The 16,981-nt window shown below is 50.7% G+C and overlaps 1 protein-coding gene across 11 annotated transcripts in view; it reads right to left on the bottom strand.

Annotated features, from left to right (window-relative positions):
- The window catches only part of LOC142579476 (E3 ubiquitin-protein ligase TRIM33-like), a 152,665-nt gene extending 136,094 nt beyond the window's left edge, over nucleotides 1-16,571 (bottom strand). For 9 of the 11 annotated variants that reach the window (XM_075689693.1, XM_075689694.1, XM_075689695.1 and 6 more), the window contains exon 1: nucleotides 16,181-16,571. In XM_075689693.1, the coding sequence (XP_075545808.1) occupies nucleotides 16,181-16,361 (181 nt within the window). In that variant the 5' untranslated portion in view covers nucleotides 16,362-16,571. The remainder of the gene's footprint in view (nucleotides 1-16,180) is intronic. The other 2 variants (XM_075689696.1, XM_075689701.1) reach the window with 1 other exon arrangement.
- Nucleotides 16,572-16,981: the final 410 nt, after the last annotated feature.

Below are 16,981 nucleotides of genomic sequence, written 5' to 3'. Positions count from 1 at the left end.
CATTCGACATGAAAGCGGTCGGTGAAAGGCCCGGGGTAACATCGGAGGCGACGTCAGATCTCTGTTGACACGCTGTGAGGCACAGAGGGAAAAGAAAAAAAGAAATCAAACCGGATGCTTCAAAGAGGCGCGTGTCCCGACACGAAGGGCGGCCCACGACTCAAGGCGCTTTCCGGGATACTAGCACACAAGCATCCTGTCGGGTAACAGCGAGACGAGAGACTTCGTGAACCAAACAACCAGACACCCAGAAGATAACGGTGATCGAATCTCGTGGCGTTGGTAAATGAACGGCGTCCAGTGGCGAGTGCAGCACAAAGGCTCATCTGTTCAAACAGTGAAAGCAGCCCTAAAGAAAAAATCAGTTCCCAGCTGGGCCCAATTGCTTAGAGCAACTTGATGACTCGACGGTCCGTGGTCATGGACAATGCAGGAACGCAGCAAACTGACTGTAAAGAAAAGGTATTTAAAGTTTTACAGGAGAAAAGAAACTGTGCCAGAAACCATTTCACGACGAATGTCGACGGTAATGCGTCAGCTCTGAATCAATGTAAAGACACAACGTATGGCCTCCGTCGAAACGAGATATGTACTAAGCGTGTACTGAGCTGGATTCTTCTTGCACGCTTCGCTAAGAACGCTGGCGCCATCTAGCGCCGCCACCGCTGCGAAGCGTGCGCGTGGCTTCTATAATGCATGGCGCGCCGTCACGTGCGAATGCTGAGAAATGGGCCATGCGGAAAACCGGGCTCCTCTCTTGAGCGCCTTCCTGCACACGCTGCGCCATCTAGTGGCACTGCCGAGAAGTCCGCGCGTGGCCTCCGTGATGGGAAGCGTGGCTCAACGTTGTCTGCGAACGCAGAGAGTTGTTTCCTCGCTTGCCGCACACTCAGTGGCACATACTCAGAGAACCGAATCGTCAAGAAGCTCATTGAAAAGCGGCACATACGCAGTGCATTCACGGTGCGATTCGCTCAAGTGTTGGCGTGAAAAACGTTCAATGGAAAGTGGCACATACCCAGTGTATGTGTGGCGTAGCCTGCTAAAGCGTCGGGCTGCTGTCCTTTGGGAACCCTTGTGACGTGATTTCGATGCCGCTGATCATCGAATAAATTTAAAGGATCTCCTTCGTCATTGTAGAGGTTCATTTAACACCAGCACAGATCGAATGGCACAAATCGACGTCAAGGTCTCTTCGTACAGCGGTGCCGACCCCGTCCCGCCTCTACAGTGATTCACGTCGGCGTGACAGGTTCTTTCAAGAGCGTCAAGTATATACGCATCGGTATATGCTCAGTGATCCAAGTTGGTTCGATGCTTGGTTTGGAACCGTGTTATCTCAACACTGCTGCCAGATGCGCTAACCATTCGACCAGGGACCAGGGATAGATAGATAGATAGATAGATAGATAGATAGATAGATAGATAGATAGATAGATAGATAGATAGATAGATAGATAGATAGATAGATAGATAGATAGATAGATAGCCCCGGAAAGTGCATGAAGTACCCTAAACATGCTAAGGCCTTAAAAAAGAACGACTAAACTGATCGCGCCTCTAGGTAAGATTCCTTGACAATGGTGCGAGACACCTTAAGAGGGATTAGAGCCGGCAACATCCGAAGTACTACATAAAAGATCAGCATAACGCGCCAGGAGCCTGGGGTCTCAATTTGTAGACACGTAAGTCCCAGCCACTATCAAACTGAAACAACGAGATTCCTGCTTGGCACAACGTTGGCACGTCAGGCAATGCATACACGTAACTGAACAGCACGCCGCTAGGCTTTAATCACAAGATAGCTTAACTACGGTCCCTCCCTTGCACCTTGCGTCTGGTCGCGCTATACCCTTCGCTCTTCATAATATGACCAACAGTAGGGAATATGCCACGACAGCAGTCAGATGAACAAAGCATTCTAGGAAATGAATTTGAGAAGCAACGAATAATGCCCTTGTGGGTATATCTGCTTGTTTCCGGGCCTTCATTTCCTGGGTCTCTGTGCTGTATACATTCGGGGCAGGTGAAAAGCAATACCTCGAAATGTGGAGACACATGAATGGTGTCAGACTATTCTGGTAACCCCAAAGCTTCATAAGCAACATCAAGAGCAAGCCTGCGTGGGCGAGAAAACCGTGCAGACCTTATCTGCGATGATCCTGGCAGAGTACTCAAGCACGACGTGCCAGGGAAGGCAGGGCGCGCGTTAACCGGACTAATGAATTCATGCCCGGCGCGTGCCCTTCAAACGACTGCACTCAGGCTGTACCGGTGCCAGAACAGAATCGACTGCTCGGAGCCTAGCTTCGCCATGACGAATCGCTTCCCTTACTCAGCTGTAATTATTCTCTCTTCCCAGAAAAATCGGTTCCGGTCAGAAACTCTATGAAGGCTCGTTTTTTGGCCGAAACTATTCCTTGACGTCGAAGTCCTCACCACATGAAGCAAACGTGTTCGCCAGAAGTCAAAAAGAAAAAAAAAAAGTGTGCCTGCTGTGCAGCAGCGCAAACACCTTGGCTCAACCTTGCACGCGCCTGCCCAGCAAGGTTTCTCGGTTTCGTTTCGTTCAGAGCACTCGCGTTTCGAGGCAAAGCAATGGCGTGTTGTTCGAAGCGCTATTAGTCAAATCGGTCTAGTTCTACCTCTCAGTCACTGCTCGTGAAAAATTCATTGGTAGCTGATGTGTAAAACAGCCGTGGCTGAACTGACAATCGAACACCATGGGTTTTAAAATCGTAACTTACACTTTTTTTTTTAGTTTTCTTGGAACAGCTTGGCTAACAACGTCAGCTGGCACACCCTATATACGGCCAGCGACACGCCTGCTGCCCGTGCTTCGTTCGAGGAAATATCTGCCGCACACTAAATTACGGGGCTTAACAGCAGTTACTGTTGGCCCGACAACCATCACGATGAGCACAATGGATCGAGGAGGACGTGCGCGTGTTTACGTAAGGTGTATGTGTGTTACCGTGGTCACGTCCACCAAAGTACGCGTGCCCTTCTGCCAATTTCCCGAAAATCAACCGCGTGTGGCCTCAACTCCTCTACCGTTCTGATAGTGCTCATTTATTGACATTCCTTGTGATACGGGGCAGTGACAAATTTGTCAATTTATTGACAATGCTTGAGTTAATCGGGTATGCATACATGTTTTTCATGCTAGCATTTTCGTATGTATGTCTCCTTATTTTTTAAATTTTTTTTATCTACCTTGTACCGCTACCTATTGATACGATTTGCACAGCGTGAGCTGGGCTTCACCACAGGTATCAGGAGACGACGACGAACGTTTTCATCATGATGATGAAAACGAGTATAAAATGTATTTACATCATTGGTGCATGGTTAGTGACTCGATCAGAGTACCGAGCGGTTCTGCTTAACACGGGTGCCAGGACGGCCTTAAATAACCTCCTGCGTGAGCCGAGACAATCGGCGAAAAGTGAGAGGCTCAAACAGAAAAAAAGTCGTTTGACCCTCGTGGTTTCTTGCATTTTTCGGAGTCATCCTAGCAAGGGGCTGTTGATGCACCCCAGTGGTACCAATGACTGCGTGATCGGCGCCGCCCCTTGTCCTCTTGTCGACTTGTGATATGAATGGCCTCCTCCCTTCGTGGCAAGCTTTGTTGCCCGAGTCAGCTCGGGATTTGGCAGGGGCCATAGGGTGATGACGTTCTCTCGGAGAGGGCAATTGAGACAACGGCAGGCGAGCTGGAACGTTGCCCGCACTTGCGACGCTGAATTTCAGGCCGATACCGATCATAACACTAAGCCTGTAACTTCTTATCTCGACTGGTGATCGGTTGATGCTTCCATCCGCTCTAAATCCACTTGTCACCGGATCCCTCAGTCCTACGGACAGAAGCTTTGCTGGATGCTGACATGACGGCGAGGCTGACGCCACGGACGAAGGAGAGAACTGCATAGAAATTCCGCGACATGACGCAGTTAAGGGCCCTTTCCTTCGTGAGGTGCAAAAGAGCTGAGCGTTTTGTGAACGGGCAAGTGTGTTGGTTGATCGGTTAATGCGCGTTTCCCTTGCCAAGAGAACTGACGACAGGAGAGCTGCGCGAAGTGTGTTGACAGATACAGCACTCGCTACCAGGTGTCGCTCTGTTTTCTTTTCTTGTATTTAATGCCTTGTAAATGCATAAAATAAACTCAATTTAAATATCCTCCTAGAACGTGAGCATTCCTTCGGCACGTAACTAGTACCCTGGCAGGTAGAGCGTTTGAAGATTCCGGACACCGTCCTGTTAGGGATAGTTGCCTGGCATTAATGAGCAATTATTCAATGTGGGTGAACGCTGTCAGGTAGTCTCGCATGGTGCCGAACCTTGAAAAACTGAACTACAAAGCTAATATTCGTTCTGGATGCGAGTTACAGCGGTGAGAACTCCCTGGAGCTCATGGGAGGAGACCGCCTGACACAAACGGACAGAAGGTGGTAGCACTATACAGAGGACACAACTAGCAGTGTCGAAATGTCAGGTTGGGGCTGCGCCTTCGCAACAGGCTTGATGCTATCTGAGAGACCCCGCCGCTGGCGATAATTCCGTCGCCGGCACGGGAAAGAGCTCTTCGCTCACGCACGTCTGCCAGACTTCAAGCGCAGAAGGACCAGTAGTGAGGCAGATAAGATAACGCCGACCTTCGGGGCTCGCTTTACTCAGGTATACACCGAATGCCGAATTCAGCAAGTGAAATGACACCGTTTACAGTGGAGGGAGCCGTGAGCTTATCTAGCTACGCTGCAAAAAGTTAACCGGGCGCTTCAGCAGGAACTAGCTGACAGCTGGCTTTAGCCTATGATTTTATGGTTGTAACTATAAAAAAGCACACAGCCCTTCGGTTCCCCTCGTTCACTACAGTAGAAATATTACTGGAACTCCGTAAATTAGCAGAAAGAAAGCTTTACGCCAGAAAACAGCAGCAATCTCCAACGCACGAGCAGCGCTTAGATTAAGAAGCGCTCTCTGGCACCTCAGCATCGTAAATAATACAGAGTCGCCAGAAATACTTTGCGGTAGCAAATATATCTGACGTTCTGGCGTCCAATCTGGAAAAAAAATATTTGAAGGCCCCTGTCGATCCATTGAACGAACCATCTTCGGAGGGTACTGTCCGCAATGAGAAAGCATAGACAATGCTTGCCAATGCACCCCAAGGACGTCACGGATGTTTAACCAAGGCGTCGTGGCCAGTGGCCTTTGGACGGTGGTGGAGTATTATCAGGACGTGAGCAGAAGAGCTTCGCGATATGCCGGTGCCCAGTGATAAGGCTTGACCGGAAAAGAAGCAAATGACTCTGGAATCGAGAGCCACGTTCGCTTATTGTGGGAAAAAAAAATAACGGAAAGGACGCACGGCAGCCGGCCTACCATCAACTTCATACCGCAGAGACAGTAAGCAACCCGCACGAACGCACATACAGTCGGTAGCAACGTAAGAATGCGGTGGGAAGTACACCGCTGTCCAATTTAAAAAATTTCGACAGATGAGCTAGCCAGTTATGCTCTCGCATTCAGTGACGTCAGGGCAGAAGCAAACTTCTTTCAGTATCGATGTCTATTCCATGGCAGGTCTGTTCTCGGTGGTAGACAAGGTGCAATGATGTGGTTGAACCTGGTAGTGAATTCAAAGGTTGTCACAGACACACACAAAAAGAAATTTGTGCAGAAGCCATCGACGATAGTCATCAATGTAAGCGTGTAGCCGAACGCTTCTAGGAAAGCTACACGCTTTATTACGGGAATGATGCGCTGAAGGGCTGTTTCAGTGGGGATACTTAGGCAGCGTTTGCTGTTTCTTTGCGTAATCTCGCAGAAAAACAGAGCAGTTAATCAGCACATCTGTAGCAGTATTACAGGTGCCTGCACACAGCCGATTCGTCGTGTGTCCCGTCTGCAGCGGCGCGAGTGCCGGCGTGAAAGGCGACTGCCATCCTCTTCTAGCCGGCGCCATCTCCCGCAGCCACAACACAGGGGCTGAGAGCAGAGCAGCGCTGTCCTTCCCGGGCGCTCCACCGACTGACTGTATCTAAACCTTGAGACGCCCCCCAAAGCTATCGCGCGACTGGTCGTGCGTTCCGTTAGCTTTTGGTGACAAACGCGCCCTGCAACGCGGTTGCGGGAAAGCACGTGCCCTCTGCATCGGCTGTGAAGGTCGTCCGACCACCGACTTTCCCTCGCTGCGCTGACAGTCGCGCTCGTCAGGCAAAGAAACGAGGCACATTAAGATGATCAGCTTATCCTCCCCCCCCCCCGTATAGTTCCCGGAAGAACCACAAGGTGTGCAAGCGTGAGAACGAAGCCAAACTATTTCTCCCCAACAGCCCACGATGCAGGAACAAGGCTAAATAATTTAGCCCCGCATGTTTACCGAACAGGCCAGAAAGCTTCCCTTCCGTGTGTTACAAAAAAGAAGGGGGGGGGGAAGAGGAGAGGGGGGATTGTGCACAAGTGCCGTTGTATCAAAGTTCACGCAGACTAGTCACAAGGTAATGAGGTCACAAGTCATGAGGCTATAGCAGGCTTGCTGAGTATAGGTAGGGATAATTAGGAGGCCCGAGAATGTGCGTAGCTATCACCGAGGCTGTGGATTGATCTACGACTGTGGGATTTTTTTTTTCAATACGAGAAGACGATGGGTCGAGCCCTCGGCTTTCCTTATTCACCAACACGCCCAACGACTTACTTCTCGAGGGTTTCTACAGTGTTGCGTTTCGCCTGCGACACGTGGTTTTGCCGGCGCGACTGCGGCGGGGCGGCAGACATTTTGGCCCGATCGTCGTCGCCGCAACACTCATCGCCAGGTGTTTCCAGGCGCGACTGCGGCGATGCGACCGCCTAGGGATCATCCTCGCATTCCAGTCATTGTGCCCGAAACAGGCGATGCCAAAGCAGGGATCTCATTCCAGTTATTGGGCCCGAAACAGGCGATGCCAAAGCAGGGATCTCGTTCCAGTCATTGTGCCCGAAACAGGCGATGCCAAAGCAGGGATCTCATTCCAGTTATTGGGCCCGAAACAGGCGATGCCAAAGCAGGGATCTCGTTCCAGTCATTGTGCCCGAAACAGGCGATGCCAAAGCAGGGACCATCCTCTCATTACAGTCATTGTGTCCGACCGGCAGCGCCACGACAGGGTGCTACGAGATCGTGCTCGACATGGTGCTACGGCATCGCTACGACAGTGTGCGTCACCATTAGCCCATTGTACATTCACGTGCTCGTCTTTTGAGGGGTTCCTTCTTGCCCTCAACTGCGAGAGTATAAAAACAGCTGCCCCCGGACGCCAAAAGGAGGGCTCCGATTTCTTCTGTTGAGTGAAGTGCTCTCCCGTCTCTCTACTACGGTCAAACCTGACCGCCAACTCTTTGCGATGTTAAAATAAACAAGTTGTTTCGTTGTTACCAGTCGACTCATGCTTTGCCGGGACCTTCGGATGCTTCCAGTTGTACCCCAGGCCGCCAGGCCAACGCTACCCTTGGGGCTTGCGACCCAGGTACAACCACGGGCGTCAGCGCCGAGTTCCCAACAGATCGTACCAGCAGTCCGATCCAAACAACAGTGAAACTGTACAGGTCTAAGACCCAGGGTTTCGTGGAGTCTGTGCACAAAAACTATCACCATTGGGCCAATCCTGGCGATAGTGCAAGAAGGGTCCAAGCTCAATGGCACATAGCCCTGTGGGCTCGGGTACCTGTAACGCGCCCTAACTACCCTTCTTACATCTTGGACCTAAAGAGGTCCCAGGCACAAGGGTAAGACCATGTTTTACACCGAATCTGTACATGGCTCAGAACCGGGGTTTCGTACCGTCTGGTACAGAGACTATCATCATGTGGGCCAATCCTGGTGATAGTGCAGAAAGGGCAATGACACATTCCCATGTGGGTTCGGGGACCTGTAACGCGCCCTTGAACTATCCGTGTCACACATGGGACCCGAACTATCATCATCAGCAATGGGTCGAGCGTAGTCGTCGTCTTCCACAGCTGGCTCTGTTGCCGCTCATCATTCCGGCGTAGAATTTCACTTCTCTTCTGTCGTCGTAGTGGGGAGGCCGCGTTTACGGGGGCATGAGCCATTCATTATGTTACGTGACGGACACATTTAATAACAGAGGTGGTAGGCTAATGTGTGTGCGTACCTTTATCGTCACGATAATAAATATGTTCGTACCTTTGTTCAAAATCCTGTGATGTGCGCTAAACGGCTTTGTTGGTCGGTCATCTAGTCATCTACTTTCACCAAGTGGAATGGCTCACGATTTTTTTTTCTCTCTAGTAAACTACCTTTCTTACCATTGACTTCTTTTTCTATGAACAGGGCGCAGAACGCACGCCCACTAGAGTCAATGGCTTAATACACATCGCAACATAATCATTAGAGAGGAGGAGCACCACGCACCATTCGAGCTGCGAAACGGCCGAAGGATTGCAGATGTCAGTTGTGATCGCGAATGAATGGAACGACATATCTGTCGGCGTGCAGATGGGAAGAGAACGCAACCAGCAGCTGCGCGTATGTTTTTCACACGACGAAATGATGAGACGAAATACGTGTTGACTGACGGAGGCTGCATCAACACACTGCAGTGGTTTGTCGTCTCCTCGACTGCCGTTTTCAGAAGCAACATCAATGCGTGCGCTGGTGCGACCGCCGTGTCTGCGTGATAATGCGTCACGGGCGCGTGGCTTCGGCACGAGTTGAATCTTCCCAGAAGCGCCTTTACATAGAGTCCTTGGGAGAAGGTTCGGGAGCGTGTACCGCAGTGCCACTTTTGTTTCCGCCAGGACAGTGTACAAGGTTAAACTGGGTCCGCACGAGCAGTGCAAACGGAAATTCGGGCACCTGTGTGCGATATGTGCAGTTTTCAGACCGCGCGTTATGCCCTGCGGGTTGAGCGCAAGTACGGCAGAATTATGGAACTCATGATAGATGGTGTACGGTATGATGTCACACGTGTTTGACAAATGGCTGACTTGACTACAGGAAACTGTCGAAGACTTGTAGGATGCGGTTATTCTTGTGCAGCATTGTATCATGTTATTTACTTTAGGGCCGATGCCCGACCCCCGCTTGACCAATGCAAGCTGACAATGCAAGATGACAAAACCAACACAACTCGTCCAAATCTGGCTCATCTCATCAGAAGACATGCAAGCAGTGCATAACCTAAGCCAAAGGTGCCAAGCATAGCGGACTGACGCAGTCGCGGTCAGTGACTACCATATCCGGTGGAATAAGCAGAAATTTTCTTTGGGGGGAGGGGGGTGACATGCACTTGACCAGGGACGAAGGGCAGAGAAGTGAGGGAAGGGGATTGGGCAGGAGGTATTCTGGTACGCAGACTTCGGTATGGGGGGAGGCTAGGAGGGGGGGGGGGCACGTGCCCGGTGTATCCCTTCTCGCTACGCTCCTGACCATACCCCTACGATACACAAGCGCTTTTGCATTTCGCACCCATCAAAATGCAGGTAGTAATGCTTGGTCAGGATAATAAAGTCTGTGCCTCTTCCTTCGACTTTTACACTGCTGCTACTGCTGCTGTCTGGCACACCGCGTCGGTGGGGTAGTTCAGAGCGCATATAAATGACAGGAGCGCGGCAGAGACGAAAGGCGACGCGAGAGACTCCTTTGGACCTTTGCGCCTTGTCGCATGTACACAATACACTCTGGAGCTCCCTGGGTGTCGCCAAATTAGCCTCTTGGCAGCTGTAATTATCCATGACCCCCTGCAAAAGCACTGCGGAAATTGAGGCACTTACATTTCTAATAACGGGCAAGTCCAGAGGGAAGCTTGATAGAATGGTAGAGAGGAGTAGGGAGAGGAGGCACAGAGTGGGTAGAACCGACGCAGGCGCGAAACGAGTGAGTAACAACCTTGCCACTCTTCGCTCGCAGTTCACATACAGGGAGAGGGGCGGGGGGAGAGGTGACAAAAGAAGGAAAGGAAACGATACTTCTATACACACGACAGCGGTTGCGGGCAATCGGATTAAATTTAATTTCAAGGCACTGTGCGTTTCTTATTTCTGAAAAATAAACGCCGTGCAAACACCATGTGAGGCAACAAATTTGCTCAACCCTCTCAGAGGTTATGAAATATGGCCCACAACAACGCCTCAAGCAAACACGTCGCATTGTGTGTTTACTACGCAGACAGACAGCAGTGGTGCACGCGACGTAACGTTTAACATCTCACCACTCTCGTGTTAGCCTAAACGTTGAAGAAATTAAGTTTTCGCCATCAACATCATCGCTAATTATGGTCAATAAAAGCAACCAGCACAGAAAGCTTCGCTTACATCGATTCCCACGGTGCGTGGAATCCGCATAATATTTTAAGAGGCTTTTGCTATTACGTAGTACTTCATGGGTACAGTAATGCAAGTATTAAAGCACGCTTAAGTACTAACATTCAGGAGTAATAAAATTTAAACATTCCTTTTTGCACAAAAGGCGACAATCCAAACGCAAGCCCTGACGCAACCTTCCGCGTATGACCCACGATGGCGGTGGTGTCTCCATCCTGAACGAAAAGACGTGGTATTGAGGCAGCCTAACACAAGGTCCAGCCAAGCACGCTTCATCCGACCTTAGGCTGTCTGTCCTGGCGCAGCCGTAGCCGTCGGAATCAGCTGCAGAAGATGCTTACGTGCCAAAGCCAAAGGGCGGTCTACGCGCAAGCCCAAGGCGTGCCCGCTTAATCCTTTCCCTCCAACACCATACACTGGCTCTCGCGCAGTCGGTCGTACATCATCGCGACAAGAATTCCCTCCCTGGGCGCTGCCACCATAACCCAATATTGATGTCGGCGAGCGAACATGAGCACCTGTTCGAAAACAGCTAGCTACGAAACGGGCAGAGCGTGCTTTTTGCAACATTTGTGGAAAACGTGTCGAGACTCAGGTAAGAACGGCGGAAATGTGCACAACTGCTGCGCGATATTCGCTTAATCAGCGACTGGTAATGGATACTTGGACATTCACCAATTACCAGTGGATCTATCAACCCGTGCCTACTGTAGAAATCACGAAGACTGCTGGCCTTGGGCGCCAGTGCATCAAGAGCAGCCGCTGCTGACGTTCTGAACTTTCTCAGCACTATAGTCTAGCCGGTTCTTACATAATGCAGGCTCAACATAAAAATCTGTGCACAAGACCAGAGTCCATTCTGCTTCAAGCTTCGTACACCTTTGTCTGGCGCCAGCTCGGACGCAGCACGCCCACCTAGAGCGCGAGATGCACACGCTTGCTCCACTGCCGACTCGCCGCACCAGCGCCGCCAAGCAACAACTGCTAACACCATTCCTACGGTCTAGTCCCTCTCATCACCTTGGGTCGACACAACCGAAACCGCAGTAGTGGACTGCAGACGCTGATTGCCGGAATCCGCCGCCATTGGCGTTCCTTCAAAGCACTTGCAGTATCTTTTCTGGAGCCAAGAGGCTCCAGAAGCTCCCCCATTTCTACATCGGCACTTTCCTTCGTGTTATTCCTTTCCACCCTTCTCCATTTGAAGGCACTGTGGTCCCCCTCAGCAAGTGCGTAACACCTCTCCATAGCTGTCTGACTTTCCCGAGCCGAATAAATACTACTAGCGCCACCTCAGTGTCATGTCGCCAGCATAAGGGACGAGGATGATAACTAATGCAGAGCAGACCATGTTCAGGGGTAATATCCTCATCCGCCTTTATTTCAAGCAGTCCCCCATGTAATCGGCGAAAGATGGCGGCACATGGACAACTGTCAGAGAAGGTGAAGCCAGACTCCTCGTTCCCAGTGCCCAAAGGACTGAACACGACGACATGTGTTCTCTGGGAGAGGGGATGTCAGGAAGGCCCTTCACTTTGCCACCTTTCCTGCATCGTCCCCGTAGAAAACAGTGTACACGGACAAGCTACCTAAGAATTGTGCAACACCCTCACCCTTCAGCGCAGGAATGGATCGCTAATACTCCAGCACGTCCACGGGTGTCTGACCCCAGTAGAATGTTCGTTGTCCTCTACCCCGACATCCTAAGCATATGTCTTGTTGATACGGCCTGCGCCTGCTGCCCAAGCTTCATTTTAGGAAATATCCGCCGCCGCACCCAAATTGTCCGGGGTTTTTGTGCGAGACAGCAGTTAACGTTGGCCAACGACCGTCGGGTCGCACTGCGCACGATGGATCATCCTGTGCCTGTGCCGTGTGCCAGTGCAGTGGGTGCGTATCGGTGCTGGCGTCAACTAAATGTACATACTTTTCAGCCAAGATCCCGAGAATCAACAGCCTGTGAACTCTATGTTTCTACCGTTCTCCAGCGCCATTCCCAAGATGGCGAGTCCTCTCTAGCGTTGAATTCCAATGGCGGAGTCGGAGCAAGTTTTTCTGCTCGTTTCGGAGCAAGTTTGTTCCAATGGCAGAGTGAGGGCGGGAGTAAGGTGTTCCAATGAGAGAGTCGGAGTGGATTCAGAGCAGGAGTCACTCCGTGGAGCAGAAAAAGATGCTCCGCCAAAATCGGCGGAGTGGACCGGAACTCTGCGTGACGTATTTCCTTTACCACATTTGTCTGCTGGGAGGCGCCACCGGTCACGACTCGCGAGGAAGCAAAAGCTGCTGCACGCTTGCCGAGATATCCATTCAGCACTTTTGAAACAACAACAGGTGAACGGCGCTGAAGAGACAAGTGACTGGTGCGGTGGTGCTGGGAGCAAACAGCGGAAGGAAATGACAACACGCGAGGCATCCTGGGTAACTCGGAGATAGAAGTTCCGCTTCCGCCTTGCTCCGGCGGCGCAGGTTGTATTCCACTCATGGAGTTGGAGGCGTTGCTCTACGCCAGAGACGAGTGCTCGCTCGCGGAGTCCGTCGGCTGCTCCGACTCCGCCATTGGAATTCAACATAGGTGAAGACGAGTATGGAGGAATGCCATGGACGAAAGGGCTTTGTGAGGTGCAGAATGGAGCCTTTGGTCAATAGGCATGTCGACCGATTAGTGACAGATTTTTTTTTCTTTTCTTTCGGGGGGGGGGGGGGTGAGCGGGGCTGGGCAACACCACCTAGAAGACTTGTGCTGGGCCTGGGCAGACAGCATCCTGGTACACAGCATTTTTGGAGAAAGGGTGGTGGGGTGAGGAGGAGCGATGTTCTCGGTTCGGGTGCCTCAATGGCCTCCTCGCCCGCCGCTCCGTACAGGGTGGAGACATTTGACGGAGCTCTCGCCGCTAAAACATCCATTGTCATGGCCAGCTCGCGTGTTGGGACGTGAACATTTGCTTCGTTTCGATGCCGTCCATCAGAGCGAGGCTCGGGCGAGGAGGACATCTAGGCGCCCTATCAACACCTCCTAGACTAGAGGGTGTTGGCCCTATTCCCGCTGTCTCTCCTCTTCGCGCTGAGCCGTGCTCCAAGAGCTGCAGAAAATAAATACTCAAAATTTCTTTTAATGTTGCCAGTGGCACGTACCTCAATTATAGTCTATAAGCCGGTCTACTTGAAGCGGCGGACACTAATTGCACAAGAAATTGAAATGCAGAATCGACTAATTAACTTCTAGCCAATTGTCTTATGCCTTTGGTCGAAGACAATTGTCTTATGACTCATATTGCACTTTACTAATTCTAGCCGTGGAGTTCGCAAGGCGGATCCATTTGGAACGAATTTTTAAAATGACACCACTTTCGAGATATAAATTCCCGAACTTTGAGGAGAAATGCATTAGCGTTCCAGTTACTTGTGTGCCTCAGTGCATGAAACTACGCTTTGTTAACAAATTAACTGGAACACCAATGCATTTTTGAAAGTGTTCGTTGAAACACCCTGTATATTAAAAGTACCAGCGCGAAGTCTGTTGAGGATTGCGTAGAAGTTCCAAGAGATTCAGCACTCATTTTCTGACTGCTCTTTTCTCTTCTTTTGTTACTTGCCTTGTAAATATGTAAAACAAACAAGTTAAATTTCCTCCTCAAGCGTCAGCCCATCACAACAGCAAATCTGGCTGGTAGAGCGTTGGAACATTGTGGACACCGTCCTCATAGGGACATCTATCGGGCGTCCAGGAGGACCCTTCGAGCCTCGGAATCCTAAAACCCTTTGAAAGGTGTGGAACACATTTAAAAGCGGCCCTATTCTTGAAATGCGTCCCCTCAAAAATGAGAAAGGAAACGCTACCACGAAACCCCTTTAAACACCAAGAAACATCCCTCCCTTATCCGGAGCAAACTATACAGGTTTAACAAACACAGGGCGGGACGAAACCTGGATTGAAAAAGCAGGAAATGTACCTAGACCCAACAAACGAATTCCAAGGACGGGTGAGAGGAGGGCTGAGGGCTAAAGGTTTCCAAGAAAAAAAAAAGGGGGACCAAGAAAAGGCAGGAGGGGATGGGGACAGGAAAGAAGTTCTGGGAAGTCGACAGTAAAAGGAAGGCAATCCCCCACGTGGGCCGCCACAGGGCGGCGACCGTGAGGAGGCGTTGCAAGACGATGGTGGGAAAAACGCATGCCACTCTCCGCACGTCCGATCTCGGATGTCATTATTTTATTTTTCTCCCTCAACTTGCAAGGTCAGTTTACCGATTTGTGGTCCTCTTGTCCAACAGCGAATGTTTGTTCACGTGATATTCCAAAGATATTCTAAACAGTTCTTATCTGCAGAACGTTTCGGTTAGTCCCTGTTAGCCACAAGTGTTTCCTACTACACAAGGGGCAGTGCACAGGCTAATTTAGGTTAATGCAAAGAAAGGGCACGCATCTTCTAAAATGTTCGGTGACAAAGTTGGCCAATTGCTGATCAGCAAAAAAAAAAAGGGGGGGGGGGACAAAATCAAGGTCAGTCCCGTGAGATATTCTGCGCATGCGCCGACACTATACGGCCAACGGACGTGATTTCCCTAATTGAGCGTTTTTTGAAACAGCGGATGCAAGCGGTGTAGTGTGCAAGACTTCAGAGTCACTGCGCAAGCGCACGGATTTTAGAAAAAAGCGAAACCAATTTTAGTGTACGCCATAAGCACGGCATACATAAATACGCAAGCACTACTCGGGTTCTGCGCATGTGTTGTGTCGCTGGCGCTACCTTGAGTGCGCGTTCAAAGCCGCTTGCGTTTGACGTTTACGTACGCGTGTAGATATGAGCCTACCTGGCATGAGCGGTAGGTATGAGCGCAGCATTAGTATGACGCCACGCCTCCGTCCATAAACGAAAACTGGAGGGAGAACAACTAGTTAACGAGTTGTAATAAGTCACGACGTCCACCTTTACACGCCAAGTGAAGCAGTACGTGTCGGGAACCTATCGCCGTCACAATTTTGCGAGACAAGAAAGTTACATACTGGATAATCGGTCGTCATTAGCACTGCCTGCCTTGACAGATCGCAAGCCTGCGATGATCCTTCCCATGGCTAAATAATATAGACGTCCGTTTTAACATCAGCGCACGCCCACTTTAACACAGCGTTTTAGAAGCTTGGCAAGCAGTGCAATAAGAATAATTGTACCTAATACACGACACAACTATTTCTAAAAATAAAGAAAGTGGTTGATTACCACCACACTGTACGATCCCAAAGACGACGAAGTGCCAACCGCAAAACATTCGCCGGCCCAGCACGAAATACAGACGGTCGCAATATGACAAGCGTTTGAGCGCGCCGCGCATTGCTGACAATCGGCGCACGTGCCACCTTCAATAACACCGAAATTACGGCGCCGATCTGAGCCCGTCTTTTTCTCGTGCTCCGTCGAACGATCCCACGCGGGTCCCACGTTTGCGTCGTGCGGCGGCGCTCGATCATTACGTCTTTGAATTTCCCACAAGATATAAACGCAGCTAGGCGCCAAAATACCGATGCACATCGCGAACTGCGGCGCACCGACAACTGTCACTAAGGTTGCCGGCAATGCAACGGCAGCGGGCGCACGGAAACGGGTAAATTAGCGGCATAAGTGACAGTTCGTCTGCTGAACGAAAACGTGAAATCGAGACTGCCGGCAAACACATCAGCTTGAAATAAGTTTTTGTCGGCTGAAGCGTGTTGTGGTCGCGCCGGCAACATCTCACGCGGCGACGTTCCGTTGCAGTCACTTCAATTTGTAGCGGTAAATTTCTTCACACGGTCACCTCGAACAAGCAGAATTACCGCGTTTACGGGGACGAATAAAACGCGTGGAAATGGCCTGCTCACCGGTGGGATCTGTAGGGATGCATAGCTTGCAGGCGGTGTGGAGGCATGGCAGTAGTTGTGGCTCACTCGTTTCCGAAACGTCCTGCTTACAGAATACACACTTGGTGTCTAGTCCGGCGTCTTCGGCGGGGCCGCCCGTCACCTGCTCAGTGGTGGTTTGTGCGCCGTCGTGCGTCTCCATCTCGGCATCGGTTCCCACAGTCCAAATTGGAGCACACGTACTAACGAAAACAATTCACGAGGAACGTCACAGTCACGTCGTGAGAAACATTACCGAACACATTCACTTCGCACAGCCACCAGAGCAGGCAGAAGCGGCAGAGCACCAAGCCTACCGCCACAACGAGAGCTGGAAACGCTGCGCCATCTAGATTTTCTGAAAGGCAAAAAGTGAAGCGAGTGCCCTGCACGGCGACCTATCAGGAAGTTCACTTCGCATCAGGCAGCCTCTGATTGGTCCAACCTTGATGTGCTGATGACCCCCCAGCCAATCATATAATGCAGTGTGTTGAAAAATTTATTTTTACGCCAGTTGGTTCTGTCACGGAACACCTTCAACCAACGCTCTATACTTTCTTTCTTTTTTTGCCTCTCACGGGCGCTGCTAGTGTGTTCTCTTCCAACTGATATGGTTCAGAAAACCGCGCGTCGCCTTCGGATTTATCCGCTAGGATTGTAAACAAACGTTGTCCTTGATGACGTATGAGCTGTCCTTTCGTTTATGCAGCAGCGCTCGCTTAACGTTAGTGGTGGTGAAAAACAATTCATCAAAGATGATTTGCTTTCGTTCTACACGAAACA

This window comes from Dermacentor variabilis, chromosome 4 (genome assembly GCF_050947875.1).
Source record: "Dermacentor variabilis isolate Ectoservices chromosome 4, ASM5094787v1, whole genome shotgun sequence".
Classification (NCBI taxonomy): Eukaryota; Metazoa; Arthropoda; class Arachnida; order Ixodida; family Ixodidae; genus Dermacentor; species Dermacentor variabilis.
This window is presented reverse-complemented; position numbering and strand designations above follow the sequence as displayed.